Genomic DNA, 24596 nt, shown 5'->3' on the forward strand with positions numbered 1-24596 from the left:
AATCTAGGCAAAATGCAGAACCTACTCCTCTTAAGCATTGTGTACCTTTATTATAAACTGATTATTTCACCCACAGCCTGTTTTGCTAAAGGAAGTAGACATTAGAAATCTAGAAAAGCTTTAAAGTTTTATTAAACATGATTAAAAATGAAAATCCACAGTTAATTCTAACACTTCAAAAACTTACGTAAATACTTTTGCATTGTCCTTGTGTCGATATTATTGACATATCAGGGTTGTGTCTTACCCTGGTACTTTATATATGCCTGTATCAAGCTAACTTACTTATGTTTACAAATATGTATTCTCAATCTACTGTAAGTTTAGTTCTAGCAATACTTTTAAAATATGTATTCTTGTGAAAATAAATTGAGTTCAACACTGAATTAAATAAAAACCAGTAACTTATACTGGTATGTGGCTTGAGATAAGTCATTACCACTTTCTTTTATCTGCCAGATTTTCTCCATATAGCCAGTGAAGTCTCAGTTATATTGTGAAATATTTATGAAGAGCATAAAGCAGGAAATGTTTATGTCCTTTCAGTCTGAGACATAAAGTTATAAGCAAGTTTTCCAAAATTAAAAACCACAGAGTGCCATATTTTACGTGTTCACAGAAATTATGTGTTTTATGTGGATAAATTTTGCAAACAAATGAAACAACTAGGTTTTATTTAAAATCGATTTTATTAGAATTACCTGGTGGCCTAGCAAAGGGATCTGTGGGTGTCACTGCTGTTGCTCCAGTCTCTACTATAGCGGGCTTTGATCCCTGGCCCAGAAACTTCTGTATGCCACAGGCCCAGCCAAAAAAAAAGTAAAAAATTTAAAAATTAAAAAAAAAAAAACAGATTTTGCTTTGTTTCTCCCCCTTTTCCTCTTTTAATTATTCAGGGCCATCTTTGTGACTTTGTGTCTTTTTTAAAGTAATGTCCTTAGAGGCCTTGATATGTTTCATCATTTGTCTCTTCCCTCTCTCCTTTCCCTACCCTCATCCCAGTCCGTTGGCGGTAACCTAATAGGAATTGCCAGGGCAAACCTAGCAGCCAAGCTTGTTTAACTCAGAATGCTTAGTTATATTATCGGTGATTCTCAGACTTAAGTATGCGTTAGAGTCACCTGGAAGGCTGGTTAAACCATATATTGCTGGACCCACCTTCAGAAAGTCTGAGATGAGACTTGGATTTCTAAATCTGTAACAATGCCCAGGTGTTGCTGATGATGCTAGTGCAAGGACCACTTTGAGACGCACTGATACACATAATGAAATATCTTAATGAGAGCAGTTGTTTTTTTTCCTTCAGAGTATATATAACTGTGTTCCATGAAATTCCCTTTGTTTTAATCCTAAATACTAATCACCATAAAGCTTCCAGAAAGGTACCTCTCATTTCTTATGTCCTAGATTTCAATAATCAATTTCATATGTGTCCTTTATGATTTGTGTTTTCATCGTTTTCTCTCTCAGCCTTTTTTTCCTCCATACAGAAACTGCTCGGGATATGGAAACACTGTCTCTTTTTTTCTCTCTCTTCTGCTTCAAAAGCCATGCATGTCCATATGCCTAGATAAGAACATATTTTTGGAATTACGGCGGAGAGTCTTAATTATTTAAAACCCCAGAATCAAAATAAGGAATAACATTGTGTGAAAATGACTATGTATAATTTAGGGTTACATAGTTTTTACCATAAGGAGAGTGAGCTAATCACTTAGATAATGAAATTATGCTGCTAATTTATTTTTATTCTTTATAAATGTGTGTATAACACCTTGTTTTAAATGCCTTATCAAAAACAAAAAAAAAAAAAAAAAAAAAAAAGGAATTCATGTCATGGCGCAGCAGAAACAAATCCGACTAGGAACCATGAGGTTTTGGGTTCAATCTCTGGCCTCGCTCAGTGGGTCAAGGATCCGTCATTGCCAGGAGCTGTGGTGTAGGTCGCAGATGTGGCTCGGATCCTGAGTTGCTGCGGCTGTGGTGTAGGCCGGCAGCTAGAGCTTCAATTAGACCCCTAGCCTGGGAACCTACACATGCTGTGGGTGTGGGCCCTAAAAAAAGACAAAAAAAAGTTATAGGTAAATGGTCTGGTGTTGCTGTGGCTGTGGTGTAGGCCGGTGGCAACAGCTCCAATTAGACCCCTAGCCTGGGAACCTCCATATACCACGGGTGTGACCCTGAAAGGACAAAACACACACACAAAAAAAAGTTTCTTTTTTAAGAACTGGCCTATTGACATGACAGTTTAGATGGCTAATACGTGCATATTTACACTGTTGTTGTCTGTTATCCTCTGTAAACTTTGTGCTTTTTTTTTAATCAGCTGTTTCCCCGAAGGTGTACATGGTTGTATGTAATGAACAATTGCCTACTATCAATATCTGGTAAGTCTTTTAGTTTTTAAGTACCTTGTAATTGTTTTTATTTATGTTATTAGTTCTTATGTCATATTCATTTTTCTCTACAGGTAAAGCTTCTCAACTTTATTCCCATAATTTACCAGGGCTTTTTGATTATGCAAGGCAAATGCAAAAGTTACCTGTTTCTATTCCAGCACACAAACTCCCTGACAGAATACTGCCAAGGTAACTGTGCTTTTAATTATGTTTTCATCGTTAAAGATACCATGTTAATTCATCCTAAAAGATAGTTATGCTACAGAAATTGAAAAAATACTCAGCTTACAATTGTAGAAATCATGTGTAATGAAAAAACTGTTAAGAAATAATATATTTTCACAAGTGTTTAATCACATTCTTCTAAAATTTTCTACTTTATGCTTTCCGATTACATCAGACATTTTTTTTCTGAATTTTTAATTGTTTTCTACAAGATTAACACTAATTTTTTTCTGGAACTTGCTGATAATTTTATATCTCATGTAGTGCTTTTGATGTATTTGTGTCAATTTGAATAAGATGAATTTTCCTCAAAGAGTTTTCTAAACTTAGAAAATTTAAATGACTTATTAAATGAAGATTTTTTTGTTAGAAGACGATTACTACTGGGAGTTCCCTTTGTGGCTCAGCAGTTAGTGAACCCCACTAGCATCCATGAAGACTCGGGTTCGATCCCTGGCCTCGCTCAGTGGGTTGAGGAGGGTTAAGGATCCCAAGTTGCTGAGAGCTGTGGTGTGGGTCACAAATGAGGCTCGGATCCCATGTTGCTGTGACTGTGGCGTAGGCCTGCAGCTACAGCTCTGATTGGACTCTTAGCCTGGGAACCTCCATATCCTGTGGGTGCAGCCCTAAAAATACAAAAAGACCAAAAAAGAAAAGAAGATAATCACTACTTAGAAAGTGAGGTGTTTTGCTTTTCTATTTTCAGGGATTTTTAATTATGTTCTCTCTTCATTTTGATTATTATTTTAATTGGACTTTATTTGTTTAGTGTTTTCTGAGTTTAGTATAAATTATATTTCAAGAAAACTTTATGATGTAACCATTCTTCCTTTACGTTACTAGTTGTAAAGCAACTAATGTATAATATTAGCTTTTAAATATCTTAAAAAATCTGTTGTTCATTGCCTAGTTTACAGTATAGCTAAGACTTACCACTTTGTGCACAAAAACTTTTTAAAATTTAACCTTTTGATGAAAATCTTTTAAAATATACTATAAGTTTTTCTGTCTTCTTAAAATAGATGACAGTGAGCATAATTGGATCTTTTCTTGGTGACTTAGTTGTGATTATGAACTTGATTTATTCTACTTGTACTGTAGTTTCTATAGTTGGACTTAGGGGTGTTGCGTCTATAACTGGTCAGGGAATTTCTTTCTACTTGTGTAGTTTACCATCCCCCTCTTATTCTCCCAGCTGCCGTGTTGTACTGTTGCTTTTCTACCTACTTATAGTATGTCTCTATTCAGCTTTCTAATTTGATAATCCTAAATTCCTGTGGGCATGGAAACTGACCTCCAAGCTAAGTAAAGAGCCCCGAAGAATATAAGGCACATGAACTTTAATGCACTAACTCTTTGATATTGTTTTGTCAGAACAGAGATCTATTCTCTTCCCAGTTTGTGGCTCATCTTTTTACTTTCAGTGGTATCCTTTGGTAAACTAAAGATAATAATTTATTAAACAAATTCATTCAACAGTTTGAATGCCACTCATAGTTTGAGATGTTAGGGATATATCAGTGAAAAAAAGACCAATTTAAGTTTGTCAGTATTTTCCTGCATGATTTACTTTTGCATTTTTAAAAGAAATCCCAAGGTCTTGTTCCTCTAAAATCTAAGTATTTTATAGTTTTGTTTTTCATATTTAAATTCTTAGTCCATTTGGAATTGATTGGAGGGGTGTTGAGAAATGTATCTGATATATTCTTATTTTTAATAAATGACCTATTATGCCAGGACCAGTTTTTGAATCACTCATCCTTTTTCTACTAGTCTGTAACATTACCATTCTCATGAAATAATAACTCTGCCTACATGTATTATATATTCATTTCCATTTCTATTTAGGAAATTTGCTGTATCAGCAAAAATCCCTGAAACCAAATGGTGTCAGAAGTGTTGTGTTGGTAAGTAAACTGTCCAAAATCATGTAGCTCTCCTGCTTTGCAGGGTGGATAAGAAAATGCTGTGATGCTCACATTTAAATCAGTAAAACAGTACTACTCCAGGACATTCTGCCAGTAATAATTTATGTTTCCCCCTTAAGTAAAATAAGTGTCTTGGCCATTCTATCTCCATGTAAACTAAACCTAATGTAGTACCTTGCACATATAGCTGTTCTGCAAATAATTTATTGAGTGGGTAAATGGAGAAAGTGGGATGACTTTATTACAGCACATTATCACACCCTGTTCTCCTAGGAACCTTTTACTGATCATTCACCATTCTGCTTAGTAATGGCTTAAGAGATTGCATTTATTCACTCAGCGTGTATTTACATACCCTTCATATGTGAAGCTTGTGATGTGAAGGTTTACCTGTTCACATACCACTAACCTGAAGTCCTCCCCTGATCCCCATAACAACTAGCTAATCTCTTTGCATCTGGCAAAAAAGCAAAAAATAGTTTCCTTTCCTCCTTTAAAAAACTCAGAGGCAATTCAGTTTTATTATTTGGAAACCTGTATCTTAAAATTTGATTAGTTTTCATGTACTGAGGACCAAAACATTACTGCCTCTAAACATTACTGCCAAGAACACCCTGAATCACCAGCCTCCACATGTGCTGGGCCTATCAATTTACAACATCTCCCCAAATCTACTGAGACGCTTCCTTCTGGATCTTGCTGCCTCAGCTAATCTCCCTGCTACCGCAAGACTTAAAGTCCTTCCCACCTCAGGCCCTGTAACAACCAGCAGCCTCATTCGTGCATACAAATAAACATCCTGCGAGTGATAACGGAGGTTCCAGTTACTACCTGAACTGGAACCTCTTTTTCATTCTGCAGTCTAATTAAGAAATTGAAAAAAAAATTAAAAATAAAAAAAACAGGAGTTCCTGTCAATGGCTCAGCAGAAATGAATCTGACTAGTATCCATGAGGATGCAGGTTTGATCCCTGGTCTCGCTCAGTGGGTAAAGGATCCCACATTGCCATGAGCTGTGGTGTAGGTCGAAGACGTGGCACAGATCTGTCATTGCTGTGGATGTGACGTAGGCCAGCAGCTGCAGCTCTGTTTCCACCACTGGCTTGGGAACTTCCATATGCTGCAGGTGTGGCCCTAAAAAAAATAAAATAAAAAATTGAACTGGCAGCCAGCTTTTGTTATTTGTACTTGGAGCATGCAACTATTACTATAAGGACTTTTTGTTCTGAAAGAACTTACATACACTTTTTTGCCTTGACAGTGAGAAATCCTTACACAGGCCATAAATACCTTTGTGGGGCACTTCAGACTAGCATTGTTCTATTAGAATGGGTTGAACCAATGCAGAAATTTATGTTAATTAAGGTAAGCACGAATGTCAATCTAAGTCATTTTTAGTATAAAAGCTTGCCAATTTTTCTGTTCTTTCAGGGAAAAAAATTTTTTCTTTTAATTCTCAAGTTAACATAATAATCTTGGATTATATGACAGAGTGGTGAAAATCTGCCCAATTGTAAGGAATTCAGTTGCCCTGGTAAAAGTTTTGAAAGACTAGACAGATAGTTCAGAGATTCAGCAGTAGGAGCTGGAATGAATCACATACACAGTCTGATGTCAGAAACAGGAGATTTTCCAGGTAATGTGCTCCATCGCAGGAGAGACAACCTGCTGTGATGGAGGTTGGTGTTTGGCCTAAAAAGACAAGGGATAACCATAATGAGGGGGAAATTCTTTGTGGTGTCTGCCTACCTGTTAATTTGCCCAGGCCTTCCCATGGATAGTTTTTTGTGCCTGAGTTTCTCTAGAATCTTTAACAAATATTCTTCAAAACATCTAATATTGTACAGCAGAAATTGGCACAACATTGTAAATTAACTATAGTTTACAAAAAAAATCTAGTATTACTCAGCTATAACCTAAATTTTGAGGAAAAATTTATTTGCAGTGTGTGAAGTCACCCTAAGGAAATATACAATATGAATTTTTAAGGTATTTTCTTTGCTTTAATATAGATTAGGTAGTCTTATTTCATGAGCATTTGATATCTCATAGAAGTTGGGATCAGAATAAAATCTGAGTGAATTCTTCCTAAATTGAATAATACAGAATTAGGATTTGATTTTAAAGTATTGGCTTCCTATTATTTACAATTTTATTAGTGACTAGGAAATTTAGTTTTAATTTTTAAATCAGTATTTATTGACCTCAAAATTGGCTGGGGCTAAAGAAATGAAAAAAGAGTTTAAAGAATTTAAAACCCATTGAGGTAGTATTTTCATAGACAAATTCACCAAAACAAAAATTTTTTAAACCAAAAGGTGAAGGGGAAGATAGCCTTATAAATTGTCAAAACAGAGCTTCTGAGCTCAGCCCATTTCTGGCCACATAGTTTTGTTCTCAGACCCTCTTTGGTTTTGCCTGTTTGATAAAAGCATGGCACATCCTGGACGAAGTGGTTAATGGTTAAGTGTATGTGGTTATTTTTCTACAACCCTTTCCTCCTCTGTCTGCCTCCTTAGTCTATTTTAGGTATCCCTCTCATTCCTAACCTCTGTCAGAATGTAAAACAGTCTTGTGATATCAGTTGTACATGGATACTAATAGTCTGATTAAACCTTAGTATGAATGAATTTAAGGTGTTACCTGATATGTTAAACCAATTATTCTAATATGCAATGAAAGACCCTTTTTTCTATTAAAAGAGTTTTATGTAGTCAGAGCACACAGGAGAATATGTACATTGAAGACATTGGAAGCCTAAAAATTATCTACCCAAAATTACTCTTTTCCAAGTAGATGATACCAGGGAGCCTGGCCCTGACCATTGAGGCCTGTTGCCAGTTATCCTAAGATGTTAGACTTTCAGTACAATTATGTTTGCAGGTCTCCTTCAAGACTCTTGCTCTTCCCACTTTCCTTAAACCCCCTGAGCCACAGGCACTTATTTACTTCCCTTAATCTTAACTCTCCTTTCTCTTCTCTGTGCTTCAGGTCTTTTGTATGTATATTTTTTTTCTATATTTGACATGATCTCAACTAGCATTTATGAAATTTCTATACTACAACTCTTATCAGATGTGTTCAAAAACATGCTTTATGTGTTCTTCCTCTTTGTGACATTTCTGAGAAAGTTTTTGCTTCACTAGACTATTTCCATCATAAATAAAAGTTGTAAATTGAAGCAAGATATAGTCACTGCCCTCAAGGACTGTCACCAAAAGCAGCTAGATTTAAAACTGTTATATAGGGAGATGCCATTGTGGTTCAGCGGAAGCAAATCCAGCTAGTATCCATGAGGATGTGGGTTTGATCCCTGGCCTTGCTCAGTGGGTGGGGATCTGGTGTTGCTGTGAGCTGTGGTGTAGGTTGCAGACACAGCTTGGATCCCGCATTGCTATGGCTGTGGCATAGGCCAGCAGCTGTAGCTCTGATTCGACCCCTCGCCTGGGAACTTCCATGGGCCGTGAGCGCTGCCCTAAAAAGCAAATAAATAAATAAATACATACATAAAACTATTATATGGGAGGAGTTCCTGCTGTGGCTGCAGTGGGTTAAGAATCCAACTATAGTGGCTCAGATCCCTGGGGAAGCGTGGATTCAATCCTCGGCCCCGCACAGTGGATTAAAGGATCCATCTTTGCCAAGCTGTGCTATAGGTCTCAGCTGAGGTTCAGATTCAACCCCTGGCCTTGGAACTTACTATATGCTGCAGGTATGGCCATTAAAAAAAAAAAAAAAGAAAAAAAGAAAAAAGGAGTTCCTGCCATGGCTCAGCGGAAATGAATCCGACTAGTATCCATGAGGTTGCAGGTTCAATCCCTGGCCTTGCTCAGTGGGTTAAGGATCCAGAGTTGCCATCATCTTTGGTGTAGGTCGCAGACACAGCTTGCTTCCCATGTTGCTGTGGCTGTGGCTGTGGCATAGGCCAGCAGCTGTGGCTCCAATTCGACCCCTAGCCTGGGAGCCTCTGTATGCTGCAGATGCCACACTAAAAAGACAAACAAACAAAAGCAAACTATTACGTGGGAATCTTCTCCTGTTAATGACTTATATATACTGCTTAGTTACATTGTTGGAAGCTAAATATAGAAGTATGCAAAATCTGTTGGTTTTCTTATTTGCTAAGAAAAAAATTAAACAGAAGCATTGTTTTCTTTCGGCCTTACTGCCTTTTCCACATTTCAGAGAGTATTTTAAATGTTTTTATTTTATTAAAAATAGGCAGGTTTTTTTTGTTTTGTTTTGTTTTTTAATGGCCATTCCTGAGGCATATGGAGGTTCCCAGGCCAGGGATTAGATCTGGGCCATAGCTGCAGCAGCACAGGATCCTTTAACCCACTGTACTGGGCCAGGGATCAAACCCACACCTCTGCAGCGACCCAAGCCCTGCAGTTGGATTCTTATTAAATCACTTGCCACAGTGGGAACTCCAAAATAGGACAAATTTTATCCATAGCATATCTGCAGGCAGAATGCTCCTGGAGAGGGGGCTTGGAGAGTTTTAGTGAAGGAGTATCTGTACATGTAGGATGGAGGCCCTCAGGTAGTCACAGGGAAGGAAGGATGTGGAAGTTACAGTGTGTGTACAGCTTCACAGTCCAGCCGCAAGGACCATGCTATATCTCCTGACACTTTAAGACAAGTAGGTACAGTAGCCTTATTTCACCTATTTATTTTCTATAGAATTTATTTTCTTTACAATTTACAATGAATTGCCAGATTAAAAAATAAATAAAATTCAGTAGCTTTTAAAGATACTAGCAATAGCCATTTGGGAAACAATGAAAAAAAATAGACTATTTATAAGAGCAACAAAAATACAAAATATATTAAGACTAGACTTAAGAGTTCCCGTTGTGGCACATCGGAATCGAATCTGACTAGGAACCATGAGGTTGCAGGTTCTATCCCTGGCTTCACTCAGTGGGTTAAGGATCCAGCGTTGCCATGAGCTGTGGTGTAGGTTGCTGACGTGGCTCAGATCCTGCGTTGCTATGGCTCTGGCGTAGGCCAGAGGCTATAGCTCCGATTAGACCCCTAGCCTAGGAACCTCCAGGTGTGGTGGTTTTTATAGGGCGGGTGTGTCCCTCTAAAAACAAAAGACAAAAAAAAAAAAAAAGTAGACTTAATAAAATATGCATAAGACCAATATATTCTTTAAAAAACAACCTTTTTTGTGAAGAAAACATTGCTAGCACCTCAGACCTCCTCCTGGTACCCCCCACAAATCATCCTTCCATATTTTCCATTTTTACTATATAAATATGCACCCTGAAACTTTAGTCTTGTCCCTGACTTTTCAGCAGTATGTGAGTGGAACCATAAACTACATACTCATTTGGGTTTGACTTCTTTTGTGCCATTATATTTGTGGAATTGTGGGATGTAGCTCTAGTTAGTTTTTACTGAGCTCTAATTTCCCATTGTATGAATATATCTTCATTTTATCCATTCTCCTGTTGATAGGCACTTGGGTTACTTCCAGTTTTTTGTTCTGATCAGTGCAGCTTGTGAATATTTTTGCATATGGCACCTGTGCATACGTGCTGTCATGTTTTCTAGAACATTTAACTAGGAGTGTTACTACAGGTTCTGAAGATTCATATCTTCAGCATTAATAGGTAATATGATTAACCAATGTGGTTGTACCAGTTTATCCTCCCGCCATGGATGTATTAGCAGTTTACTTCTCTCTCTTAGTAGTAGCCCTCGTTATTGTCATTCCTCTGGTGGGTATGTATAGTATTTTGTGGTTTTAGTCCCTGATTATTAATGAAGTTAGTGTAATAATTTAAACCTATGTAAAATTAAAATCAATGGCATTATAACTCAGTTAATTTATTGAATAGAATCACTTGAAATATGGGGCTAAACGTCTCTTGCTTGTGGGGTTTTTTTCTATCCACACTTGTAAGAGGATTGTCTCTTGCTAATTAACATTTCAGTTTTCTCATCCATGTTTGCTCAGTTAGATAAAGAAGGCAGAAGAGTATTACTGAAGCAGCACTGAATTGAGAGACAGGAGACTCTGCTACAGAGGGTGGGGGATGGGGGGACCCTGGACCAGCCATCCAATTGCTTAGTTTCCAACTCTGAAAAAAGAGGGTTGGACAAGTGATTTGTAAGTTCCTTTCCAGCCCTGATATGCTAAAAGTATGTGGTTTTACTGTGTTTAACCTAAAATTTTTATAATTTCATAATTTGGATTTTTCTGCCTACCTTGGGTTTCTGTGAGATGACCCAATCTTGAGAGAGTACTGTTTTGTGTATTTTCATAAAACTAAAAATTCTTTATAGTGTTCTCATGAAGTTATTTGGCTTTTGTTTTCCTTTGTTTAATATATTTTGTTTTTTTCTAGCACATAGATTTTCCCATACCGTGTCCACTTAGAATGTTTGAAATGCTGGTAGTTCCTGAACAAGAGTACCCTTTAGTTTGTGTTGGCGTCAGTAAAGGAAGAGACTTCAACCAGGTGGTTCGATTTGAAACAGTCAATCCAAATTCTACCTCTTCATGGTTTACCGAATCAGGTTTGTGATTTTTTTTATTGAATTACTAAGGCCATTATACAGACTGGTTTTATAAGTACTAAATTTACTATGTCGTTCATTAAGCAAAAACAGTGTATAAAAATCCAATCTTGAACAACACTTATTAAACTGGAAAAAGAAAAGATGACTTGCTTTGAAGTAGGTAATTTGACACATTTAAAATTTACTGGTGATTCCCAAACTTAACTATGCATCAGAGTCACCGGCTGGGCCCCATCCCAGAGTTTTTCATTCAGGGATCTGGAGTAGAGCCTGAGATTTTCATTCTCTAAGTTAAGTTCCCAGGTAATATTAATACAAGGACCACACTTGGGAAACCAAACATATATACACACATAAGTAAATAGGCTAATAGGAAAGCTGATTTATATAAAAGGAAAAGTTGTATTAAGTATAGTTTATTTACAATATATTTTTATAATTGATACACAGGTGCTACCCAGTAACTTTAATACATAGTTTAGTGATTTTTAAATAGGATACAAATTATAAATAAGCAGTAAAATATTTCCGAAGTATTTAAGGATGCTTGAGGAGAGATTATATATAATTTATTTCTTTAAATTTTGATCTACGTTATCCAGTTGTGTAGCAGATCCTTCTTTCATAGTTTGTATCTTAGGAAATATTATTTCTGATTAACGATCTTCTTACAGAAATTTGGTTATAGTTTGAAACTTCAATTGTGTTGTTGCAATCCATACAATATTGGCAGAACTTGAGTTTCATGGTAAATAAATCTGATTAAACTTTTACACTTAAAAAAAATATGACCTTGGAGTTCCCGTTGTGGCGCAGTGGTTAACGAATCTGACTAGGAACCAAGAGGTTGCGGGTTCAATCCCTGGCCTCGCTCAGTGGGTGAAGGATCCGGTGTTGCCATGAGCTGTGTGTGGTGTAGGTTGCAGACATGGCTCAGATCCCACGTTGCTGTGGCTGTGATGTAGGCTGGCGGCTACAGCTCCAATTAGACCCCTTGCCTGGGAATCTCCATATGCCGCGGGAGCGGCCCTAGAAAAAAAGATTAAAAAAAAAAAAAATGACCTTAAAGGCCTATTAATCTTTATTTGTAAAGCACTGCATTTGTGCTGTAAAGCAAAGGTCCTTTTGCTTTTTTCCCTTTAAAGATGACATCGTACAGTGTTTTACTGTAAAATCAACAGTGGCCATTGTAGAAGGTAATTTTTAAAGGTCTTACAAAGGCCCTCTGTCAGAGCCTTTGGCAACTTAAGGAAATGTTAACCAATTTGCCAATAAATATTTAATCAATCAGTTTTAATCAATATTTATTGGCAAATTGTTGAGTTTGTTGGAAACCTGGAAGGGTGTTCACTAAAGGAAAGAAATTAAGAGACTGAGTTTTTTGGCATTGAAAAAAGAAAATGATATAGACACATTCACAAAAGGCTAAAGACAATTACATGGCTTGCTGAAGCCCAGGAAACTTAAAATAGTTTTCCCTTGAGGTCACACTGTTGAAGGAAAACATGGCCAGCCCTTGGCAGCATATGTGGCTTCTCTTTGGCTCCCACAGATTCTCTGTTATATTCTCCCTTTCAACACCCGTCTTCCCTTTCAGACACAGAGTGAACTTCTTTCTAATTTCTTCCTCCCTACATAACAGGAAGGAATTGTTAGTTGATTAATATGTTATTTAGTGAATTTCAGTTGTCTTATTTCTCCCAAGCATTTTAATTTTAATCCTTTTCTACTAATTGTTAAATGAAGGGCATCATTTTCTGATGAAAGAATTTTGTACCTTCCTTCCCAGGAACTTTGGTTACTTCTCTTACCATAATGAAATCCTTTTATTAGAAGTTAAACGTAACGAATATAATGCCCCTGTGATTTTGAGATGAGTAAGAGAGAGAAAGTATGTTTAGGGTCCTATGTCAGCTGAAATTATAAGCTAGTGGTTTCCTAAATTCTGTTGCATACTAGAATCCACCTGAGGACTTCCATGGGTGGCCTACAGCATAACCACACGGTATCATCACCGCTACAGCTCTGGTTTGATCCCTGGCCTGGGAGCTTCTGTGTGCCAGCTGTAGAATCCATCTGAGAAGCTTTTAAAATTCCTGGTACCTCAGGTCATACACATCCCCAATTAAATAATACCTAGGGGTGACAGCTTCACATCAGTAGATCTCCAGAAGATTCCAGTGTTCAGAAACTAATTATTATAACCAATTTGTGAGTCTCGTGTTCCTGGCTTTCCATCTAGTAATGCTAGACTTGAACTAATTTTCATCAAGTGTGTAAGAGTTAGAAAGACCTGGTTGGTCTGATTTACAGGAGGCCTATTCCATAGCCTGCCAAACCTGGTTAGTTACAGAAGTACCAGGTCTAAAATATTTGTGAAGGTCTGAAATACAGCAGTCCTTACATTTATTAAGATTCTGAATACTATGGGAAGTAGAAAACAAGCAGGATAGATCAGACCCACTCTCCAGAAACAAAGGCCTGTAGCTCAGCAGTTTCAGTTTTGATGTTCATACAAAACATGGATAGCCTGTTTTTTGCTTCCTAAAAACTAAGTCATTTAAATATTTTGTTTGTAAGAAAACTTTGATAAATCATTATAAAAATAATGCTTCAGAGTTCCTGCTCTAACACAACAGAATAGTCAGCATCCCTGCAGCACCAAGATGCAGGTTCGATCCCCAACTGGCACAGTGTGTTAAAGGGTCTAGTGTTGCTGCAGCTGCGACTTAGGTCATGACCACAGCTCAGATCTGATTCCTGGCCAGGAATTGTATATGCTGCAGGACAGCCAAATAATAATAATAATGCCTCTTTGCATTTTTGTAGTACTTTGTATTTCTCAGAATACTTCTGTATTTCTTGAACCTATTTGTATTTGACATAATTTGATTCTCAGATTCACTCATTCAATAAATATTTATTGCATGTGCTAGCCACTGCATATAATGATGTACAGAGCACAGCCTTCTGCATCTAAAATCAGAAATTAATCATAGCCATAATATAGGAGATTAGACCCCTGATGTCACATATGAATAAAATAATAGCATCACCATAGTAGTGTCAATAACTCTACATTAAGCACTCACAGTTTAGCCCTTGCATCAGTGTTTGAACCCAAGCTGCCTGGCTCACACCAACTATATATGTATAGCTTAAAATGTATATCCATTTCAAATTCATAGATGTTCAGAATTATTTTTCTTTCACATCTCCATGCTTTAAATATTAGTATATTCTGTAAGTTTTATCAAGTTTGTTTGTGTTGCAGATACCCCACAGACAAGTGTTACTCATGTAACCCAGCTAGAAAGAGATACCATCCTTGTATGCTTGGACTGTAAGTTTTTATTTATGAATATCTTATTTTGATAAGATTTCTTTTATCTTAGTTTCTGAGTGGCTTTTTTTCCTCTCTCTAGGTTGTATAAAAATAGTAAATCTCCAAGGAAGGTTAAAATCTAGCAGAAAATTATCATCGGAACTCACCTTTGATTTTCAAATTGAATCAATAGGTAAGCCAAAGTTTTTTGTTTGATTGCATTATGAGCTTCTTAAAATAATTTCTCTGATAACTATTTGAAATTATAAAAATGTATTACTGAGGACTCATTTTTAAAAATAAAGGATATCTTGAAAATGAAGTATCAGTCTTTGCTTTTTATGTTCTCTAAAATAGTTTAACAACTGTGATGTAATCTGTAAATAGTGTTATCGTCCCTACATATTTGGCATTTTCAAAGTAAATAAATATCATTATTCATAACTTTGTTATGAATTTCCATTTTCTCTTAGACTCCTGTAGAGTTTCCCAATAAGTACTTTGAATTTTAGTACTTAATATATAATCTGTTGTATTTTTGCTCTTGTGTCTAGTGATCAGAGATCCATAAGTGTATGGAATTTCTTTCCTGCCATTTTACATTTTGCTTGATGAGAGTTTTTTCTGAAAATAGATTACTTACAGAATCAGTCTAAAATGCTTACCTTCAGGAGAAATAAAGTCAAATGGTCATAAAAGAAATAATGCTGGGGAAAATGAGTGACAATTAGTTTATTTATACACAGTTTTTCTCATATCCTTTTATCAGTAAAGATTCTTGTAAATGTATGCATTGGCAGAAGATAGAACCAAGGACAGATAATTCATTTGTCTTATTTCTGGTCCTGTTTTAACTCTTTCCCCCAATTAGAATGCCTCTCTCCCAACAAGCAAATTCTGATGATATCAAGAAGTCAGTTTTTTTGTTTTTGTTTTTTTGTCTTTTTAGGGCCGCACCCACATCATGTGGAAGTTTCCAGGCTAGAAGTCAAATCAGAGCTGCAGCTATTGGCCTATGCCACAGCCACAGCAACGCAGGATCCGAGCTGCACCTGCAGCCTATACCACAGTTCATGGCAACGCCAGATCCTTAACCCACTGAGCAAGACCAGGGATCAAAACCGCATCCTCATGGATACTAGTCGGATTCATTACTCCTGAGCCATGACAGGAACTCCAAGAAGTCGTCACTTTTGAGAAACATCTGCTCAAGATGTTAAAATGAAATTCATATTTAAAAACAAATAGGTCAAAAAACAAGACCAAGAAAGAACAGAAACTCAAAGGCCTGAAGCCAACAGACCTGTTGCCCTCCTGAGTGGTAAAGAAGACTAATGATGTGCCCCAGAAGATGCAGAACCAGAGCCAGGACTGTTATTTGAGTCACCTTCTGATTAAGACTCTGCCCACATAAGGCCTGGTGGTTTCATAGGTGATTTTAATCCACCCTGTCTTTTGCAAGCTGCTTCAGATGGTAAAGAAGAAATGCTGAATAAATAAGAGTTTAACACTATTGATAGTAAAATCAATTAAATTATATAGGAAACAAAATTACCCAATCTCTTAAAAATAGATTTTGGAAAATCTATATAAAATACTAGCAGGAATACCTGTCGTGGCTCAGTGGAAATGCAGGTTAATTCCTGGCTCACTTTCTCGCTCTCGCGCTCTCTCTCTCTCTCTCTCTCTCTCTCTCTCTCTCTCTCTCTATATATATATATATATATATATATATATATATATGACTAAGTCACTTTGCTGTACAGTAAAAATTGGTACATTATAAATCAACTACACTTCAATTAAAAAAATTTTTAATGTAAGTCATTCATGGTTTTTTAAACAACTTTTTAGAAGTTAAGAATAGGAGTTCCCATCATGGTTCAGTGGAAACAAATCTGACTAGTATCCATGAGGACACGGGTTCCATCCCTGACCTCGCTCACTGGGTAAGGATCCAGAGTTGCTGTGAGCTGTGATGTAAGTTGCAGATGCAGCTTGGATCTGGCATTGCTGTGGCTGTGGCGTAGAGTGGCAGCTACAGCTCCGTTTCAACCTCTAGCCTGGGAACTTCATATGCCGCAAGTGCAGCCCTAAAAAAGACCAAAAAAAAAATTAAGAATAGAAGAAAATGCCCTTCATCTAGCAGGGCCTATTAAAAATATCATGTTTAATGATTAAACTAATTCCCACTAAGTTGGAGAATGAGATACGGATATTTACTGTCATCACATTTCAACATCATCTTGTTAGACAAGAAAAGGGAACTATGAAGACTAGAAAGAAATAAGTAGGGAGTTCCCTTGTGGCACAGCAGGCTAAGGATTTGGTGTTGTCACTGCAGTGGCCCAGGTTCAGTCCCTGGCCCAGAAACTTCCATATGCCCTGTACATGGCCCAAAAAAAGAAAAGTAGAAATTTATTTTTTTGCTAAGGTTATGATTATCTACTAGAACATACAACTCTTAGAGCCAATAAGTGAATTCATAGTTGCTCAGTATGAGTAACACAGATGAACAACTTTCTGATATGCTAGTAAGATATGTAGGAAATAAATGTAAACATATTTAAGACGGTTATCTAGGAAATTCCAAATTATTATTAAAGGCATAAAAGAAGATTTGAACAAATGAACTACACCATGCCCATGGATAGAAAGACTGAATATGGGAAAGATGTCAGTTCTTAACAAGTTAATTTACAAATTCAGTGCATTTGCAATAAAAACCCCAACAAAGTATTTTGTGCCATTTGATAAGCTCATCTTAAAATTTATATAGAACAGGGAAAGCCTAAGAATAGTAAAATAAATTTTAACAAATAGTTGCCCAACTTGATGTTGAAACTTGCTATAAAGGCATAGTGATTAAGACAGTGTGAGATTAACACAGGGATAAGTAGAAGAGTGGAACAGAAGGGGAGGGTCAGAAATAGACCTACAGGTAAATGGAAATTTGTATCATATGTCAGTGGGGAAATGATAGACTATTGAAGAACAAATAATGACAGTATAATTTGTTATCTGCAGGAAACAAAATCAGATTTCTTCCTCACCAAATACACAGAAATACGTATGAAACATGTAAATTCAAAAAGCAAAACTAGGGAGTTCCCATCCTGGTGCAGCAGAAACAAATTAACTAGGAACCATGAGGTTGTGGGTTCAAACCCTGGCCTTGCTCAGTGGGTTAAGGATCTGGCGTTGCTGTGAGCTGTGGTGTAGGCCGGCAGCTTTAGCTCCAATTAGATTCCTAGCCAGAAACTTCCATATGCTGCAAGTGTGGCCCTAAAAAAGCAAAAAAAAAAAAAAAAAAAAGCAAAACTACAATTTTTAGAAGGTACATATATGCCTCTATCCCTGTAATTCTATTTATACGTATCTACCCTAGACAAAATTTTGCTCATGTATTTAAGAAGTATAAGAATGTTTATTGCAGCATTGTTTGTAGTAACAACTTAGGAACATCCAGTGTGTAAAAATTGGAAACATTCAATATAACGTTTACACTGGTAATGTGAACTTACCCATGTTGTAATAGTGAAAACATGCATGAGAACAATAATAGTGGTTATCTCAGGGAGGAAGGAAAGGCTAGAATGGTATAGAGGAGTATATAGGGATGCAAGCTCTATTCATTTGTATTTAAAACAAAAAGGAAATACAGCAGAATGTTAGGGTTTGAGAGTGGAATGGTGAATAAATTTTTCTATATGTGTGAAATATTTTAAACTATTATTTTAGCAAAGCAAAAATTGCATAGCAAAAAAATCAGTGATTTTCCCTTTTCTTGCCAAAAAGATGAATCAATTCTGTATAGTATATATGCTATATACTATTATATACTGTATAGTTCTATGTGGTAAAGAAGCCACTGTAAATATGGAATGACTATCATTAGTTATTAATTGAAATATTGCTATGCAAGATAGAAAGAGGAATGATATGATGCTTATCGGTTGAACTTTTGTACTATTAACAGTAACTGAGCTGTTCTTGCCTGCTAGTTTGCCTACAAGACAGTGTGCTAGCTTTCTGGAAACATGGAATGCAAGGTAGAAGTTTTAGATCTAATGAGGTAAGTAATCTTTTAAAAATTATGTTCATTAAATGGCCACAAAACATCAAATTGTACATCATACAACTCGTTTTAACTTTGGAAACTCCTAACTGATAAAAGGAATACTTGATTTGCTAACTTTATTAATATTTTCTATATTCAGTCTAGTAAAATTAATAGCACATACTTTATAGCCAACTCTCTCCAATCACCCAAACAACTTTAGTGCATATTTTATGTGCTTCCAGATAATCACTCTTATATTCAGAACAAGAACTTCCTAAAAAATGCTAAAAGTGAGCTCACCCTGATTTTCTTTCACCTTACCCAGACTGTCACCTGGAGCAAGAGTGCTGATGCTGGCTCTCTCTGTCTTGAGACACCTTTTCTACTATGTATTTGAGAAATAATGACCAGCGCAGGCTCTAAGTAAATAAAGGGTTCTACATTTCTCTCGAAGCCTCCTTGCCTCCTATTTCTCTTACCCTTATTCACTTGACATTTATAAGATTCTTTGCCCCTTTCTTTTCCCTTTTATTAATCTTTTATTAACCTATTCCTCTTTATTAACCTTAACTATATCTCCTTAGCCTTTAACTCCAGGAATAATTTAACTCCAAATCATGACACAGTCAACTCAGTTCAGTATTTACGTCAGAAAGTGCTGGCCTTATAAACATAAATAAGACTTGGTACTTGCCCCCTGGAGTATATTAGGCGAGTAAAATCATCATAAGTTCTTTCAATACCCCCAAGCCAGCCTCAACAGTGTAACTTTTACTTGAGCTTTGGAGAGAAAGGAAAACCTTTGGTGCCTTAAGAAAGTAGCTCCTTCATGTTTTAAACTGTCATTCATTAAGTGCAGCTTCTCTTCTAACCAGGTGAACAGCATAGCAGAGTGATCATGAGGGTGGTTTCCAAAAGAGACACCCGGATTCAGTCCCAACTCTGCTCTTCAGTAACTGTGATCATGCATATCACTTAACTTCTCTTTGCCCGTATTTTTTTAATCTGTGAATTGAGGATAACAGCATAATACTTCCTTCATAGGGTTGCTAAGATTACATGGAAGGAAGCATGCAATGTACCTAGGGTGGTGCCTGCCCTATAGTAAGCATTCAAGAAAGGAGGCTGCCAGTATGTTTCTGGGAGAAATTCCCGTAAGAGGGCTCACTTCTCAGGAAGATTTTTTTAAAGTCACCTGAGGGAATGGAGCATGGAGATAAGAATAGTCAACAGCTAATAAGCTCCAGGAAGAGAAAGAATGGCAGGATACAAGAGGGTGGTTTAAAAAAATAGTTTGCCCCAAAACCCACCTGAGGGGCTTTTTTAAACTACATACGCAGCCCAAGGATGATTTCAGTTTCAAAATCAAATTGTTTTTCAGCCTACCAAATTTTGGGAGGAGCTACTGCCATTATAATTGGGATGTTTTGCTCTCAGTAAGCAATAAACAGTGGGTTTCTCTTTCTTCTGTAGACTCATTCTTAATTCTCTAACTGGTAATTGGTTATACTGAGGACTTCTTTAAGGATATATGCCATCAGAAAATACTATTTCAGGAGACTGGGAAAAAAATGGGACAGAGAATTATTACCTACTGAGCACTTCTTAGCTAGGTTTTATACCAAATAATACCTACGAGATACCTGTGCGAAGTAGGCCTTGTCTCTCCCATTTTCAAGAGGCAAAACTTTTTCCAACAAATTGCATACCTTTTGCAGTCATCATAGCCAGTAAGTGGGAGAATTGGAATTTAAGCTTGAGTCATGAGTCTGTCCCATCACACCACACATAGCAGCCTTTTAAAAAAAGTACCAGACTTTAAGTGGCTTAATGCTGCAAGAGGATTGCTATTGGCATTAACATAACTCAAGAGGTGTTTTTGTTTTTTGCTTTTTATGGCCACACCCGAGGCATGTGGAGGTTCCCAGGCTAGGGGTCTAATCGGAGTTACAGCTGCCGACCACGCCACAGCCACAGCAATGCAGGATCCAAGCCGCATCTTCGACCTACACCACAGCTCATGGCAATGCCGGATCCTTACCCACTGAGCAAGGCCAGGGATCAAACCTTGCAACCTCATGGTTCCTAGTCGGATTCGTTTCCGCTGTGCCACGACAGGATCTCCCTCAAGAGGTTTTTGATACATAAAATGGACTAGGTGCTTTGCTTTTAAATTTTTTCCTTGAGGCCTACATAACAAGTAAATGTTTTATACTGCCATGTTTTATAATTCAAAATTAGCCACATTTTTCCTAGACTAACAAATGGATGCACCTTTCTGCTGACTTAACAAATTGTCATGAAGGAATCTGTTTCCATCTTAAGAATTATGTTTCTTTTCTCTAGAGTTCTAAATTAAATGCCCATATAAAGTTTTACACCTTTAATTTCAGAAATTAAATTGATATTTTAATTGAACAGGTAACACAAGAAATTTCAGATAGCACAAGAATTTTCAGACTGCTTGGATCTGACAGGTATGAAAGGGGGTTGTATTAAATACATAGTTCTAATCTGGCATGAAACTGGTTTCTTTTTCAAGAGAATTGAAATTTTTCTGGTAATATATTCAATAGCATATCTTTCACACAGTAAGAATTCACAGATCAGAAAATTATAAAGCCTCTGAGAATGTGCCTGATCTTCCAAGTAACAGGAATCTGCCATTGCTTCTTTTGCATTAAACATGATCTCTAAATTATGTTTACAGCACAAGAATATGCTAACAAACAGAGAAGTTTTTGGTTTTAGTACCAGTTAGGATTTGGGGGGGTTCTATTACTTTCTGATTCTCAAACGACAGATTGCTTTTAGAATTTATAATAAGAATTAAGTTCCCCTAAATTATTTCTAGTACAGGTTTTGCCCCCTCTGACTCTTAGAAGAACAACACTGGCTTAGAGGTGGGAAGTGGTGGGCAGCAAAATTACTTTCCTGAGCTGGAACTGACTCTTTAATCATAGTGACTTGCAAATGATTTCTGCCCATAGTCAAATAAGCAGCATTTATTGGGGCATATAATGAAGAAGGAATGGAAAATTTTTCTGCTAACATTAGGTTTCAAGAATAACTTTGTTTTGTTATATGTTTTTTGTTTGTTTATTATTTTAGGGTCGTGGTTTTGGAAAGTAGGCCAACTGATAACCCCACAGCAAATAGCAATTTGTACATCCTGGCGGGTCATGAAAACAGTTACTGAGAAATGTTGTGCTTTGACAGTTAACTGTAGAAAGAAAGAACACTACCACTGCAACATTAACGGATGCTTGAAGCTGTACAAAAGCTGCAGTTACCTGGCTTCAGTTACTTGTAATTTATTGTGGCATGAGACAAGATGGGAAAATTTTTGTTTTAAGTGGTATGGATATAACTAGCATATTGAACCACACAAGTGCTTAACTCATTGTTATGTAATCTTTGTACATATAGGCAGTATTTTTCTGTGAAACTTCATACTGCTGAAGACATACACTAAGAATTGATGTAGATAATGTACTTTTATGAGATGTACAAGTAAGTGTCTTATCTGTACAGATGTAAATGTTGATGAAAATGCAATTGGGATTAATATTTTAAGAATTCTTCAGTATATTCTTGGGTGTGGCTATATTACAAAATGGGATGCTGGCAATGAAACAGCACATTTAACACTATTGTATTTTTATTATATGTAATTTAGTAATATGAAGATAAATCTTGTAACTTTTAAAATTGTAATGGAGGCTGTAATCATTTTATAATCTTGTTTTTAATTTTAATGCAAGTACACTGGTGTGTTTATAGTTGCACAGAGTATTGATATGTGATGTATTAAGTCACAAAAGTAAGCTGTGACATTGTCAATATGCATTTGGCTCCACAACATCTTTTTTAAATGTATTTGGATTGTTTTCTATGTGAAACAAACCAATTAACCCTTTGTTGTAGTAACTGGTCTTTTTATAATTAAGCAGAATCCTGTAAGATTGCTTGTCTGTGCTTAAAACAATACCTTTGAAAAAAAATTGAATCACAGAATAGCGGTACCATGTTGTAACACTGCAGTTTTCTGAATTACAGTATGCACAAAGTATAAACTAGCATTATCAAAGTGTCCACACTCAACATTTCATATAATCACTTATAAGAACTATAACATTCCATAGAGTGAAGTGGTTCAAATTTCTAGTGGAACTTTTACTTTTTGTGGGCCTTATGATCATTTTCATGTTTCTTTTGATTTAGAGTATTAACACATGGCCAAAATGATTTAGTTACTACCTCATATATACAATATAATGGTTACTACACATCACAGGAACTTAGTTGTGGTTAAAGTCACTTTTGATTGCGTTTTTCCAATGGAATATGTATATACCAAGTTTTAGCAAAATACACACTTTTGGCTCTTTTTTGGTATGTGTTCTTTATATTTTAATGTGAGTATATACACTAAGAACAAACTAAATTGTGATTTATAGTCTTTGTTTATTTTAATTGGCAATGCTTTTAAATATGTTCCTGATTGTACATAGTGTAAAATAAACATGTTTTTTAACATGCTGTTGTATAGTAGCTTGTCATCTGGCTTAATCTGTATTTAATAAGACTAAATATATTAAGGAGAAAAAATTTTTAATTACCTTAAATCCTTAAGTAGCCATTCTTATCCCTCAGATCATATTTTTCTTTGATCTGTCATCTCAGTTTCATAAAGGGGTAATATTCACTCATTTGAGAAAGGGGCATCTTTTATAGAACCTTTAACTTCCTGATCAGGAAAATCAATAAAAACATTCATAATCTTTTGGTTAGAGCAGGGTTCAGGAAATTGCATTCCTTAACCCAATCCTGCTCAGTGCCTGTTTTTATAAATAAATTTTGATGGAACACATATTGATTTTCTTTAGCTGCTTTTACAAAAAATATAGTTTTCCCCAAAAAAATCTATATGACCCCCAGAGCCAAAAACGACCCCTTATAGAAAGAGTTTGCTGACTCTTGGGTTAGAGAAAGGAAGGGAGTATAGTTGAAAGTGCAGTTCAGAGGCAAGGAAGGGGAAGATTAGGTGGGAAAAACTGGGTTAGGATCAAGAGGTGACATTTCTACTCCTGTTAATGCTCTTGACTATGACTTGACTCTGAACAGTTTCCTTATCTAAAAAAAAAAAAAAATTTGACTTACGGAATTCCTGTTGTGGAGCAGCAGAAACAAATCCGGAACCATGAGGTTGCGGGTTCCATCCCTGGCATCCATCAGTGGGTTAAGGATCCGGTGTTGCCATGAGCTATTGTATAGGTTGCAGACGCAGCTCGGATCCCACATTGCTATAGCTGTGGCATAGTCTAGCAGCTACAGCTCTGATTCGACCCCTAGCCTGAGAACCTCTATATGCTGTGGGTGCGGCCCTAAAAAGACAAAAAGACCAAAAAATTTTTAAAAAATTAAAATGTGACTTATGATTTAAAAGTGGTAATGAGGAGTTCCTGTCGTGGCGCAGTGGTTAACGAATCCGACTAGGAACCACAAGGTTGCGGGTTCAATCCCTGCCCTTGCTCGGTGGGTTAACGATCCGGCGTTGCCGTGAGCTGTGGTGTAGGTCGCAGACTCGGCTCGGATCCTGCGTGGCTGTGGCTCTGGTGTAGGCTGGTGGCTACAGCTCGATTAGACCCCTAGCCTGGGAACCTCCATATGCCGTGGGAGCGGCCCAAAAAATGGCAAAAAAAAAAAGACCAAAAAAAAAAAAAAAAAGTGGTAATGAACCCAACTGGTATCCATGAGGACACGGTTTCGATCCCTGGCCTCACTCTGAATTAAGGATCCAGCGTTGCCATGAGCTGTGGTGTAGGTCGAAGATGTGGCTGGGATCCCACATTGCTGTGGCTGACTGGCAGCTGCAGCTCCAATTCAACCCCTAGCCTAGGAACTTCCATATGCCACAGGTTCAGCCCTAAAAAGACAAAAAGTAAATAAATAAATAACACAGAAGTTAATAATCATAGCAGTTTGTCTACATTTATCACTTTTTCCAAGTACATTGCAGCTAATCTTAGTAACTTCTAAAAATATATCTTTATCAGTGTAACATTATATGTTGAAAAACAGAGGCTCAAGGAAAAGATTTTCAACAAATCAATGTTCTA

The 24596-nt window shown here is 36.7% G+C and overlaps 1 protein-coding gene across 7 annotated transcripts in view; it reads left to right on the top strand.

Moving 5' to 3' along the window:
* MAP4K3 (mitogen-activated protein kinase kinase kinase kinase 3) overlaps positions 1-23016 on the top strand; it is a 197520-nt gene extending 174504 nt beyond the window's left edge. For 4 of the 7 annotated variants that reach the window (XM_021088336.1, XM_021088339.1, XM_021088335.1 and 1 more), the window contains 10 exons: positions 2327-2387; positions 2471-2588; positions 4473-4531; positions 5814-5917; positions 10912-11083; positions 14361-14429; positions 14512-14604; positions 18416-18486; positions 20896-20951; positions 21586-23016. In XM_021088336.1, the coding sequence (XP_020943995.1) occupies positions 2327-2387; positions 2471-2588; positions 4473-4531; positions 5814-5917; positions 10912-11083; positions 14361-14429; positions 14512-14604; positions 18416-18486; positions 20896-20951; positions 21586-21673 (891 nt within the window). In that variant the 3' untranslated portion in view covers positions 21674-23016. Of the gene's footprint in view, positions 1-2326; positions 2388-2470; positions 2589-4472; positions 4532-5813; positions 5918-10911; positions 11084-14360; positions 14430-14511; positions 14605-18390; positions 18487-18799; positions 20438-20895; positions 20952-21585 lie in introns of those variants that run through there. The other 3 variants (XR_002342963.1, XM_021088340.1, XM_021088338.1) reach the window with 3 other exon arrangements.

Source organism: Sus scrofa, chromosome 3 (genome assembly GCF_000003025.6).
Source record: "Sus scrofa isolate TJ Tabasco breed Duroc chromosome 3, Sscrofa11.1, whole genome shotgun sequence".
Lineage (NCBI taxonomy): Eukaryota > Metazoa > Chordata > Mammalia > Artiodactyla > Suidae > Sus > Sus scrofa.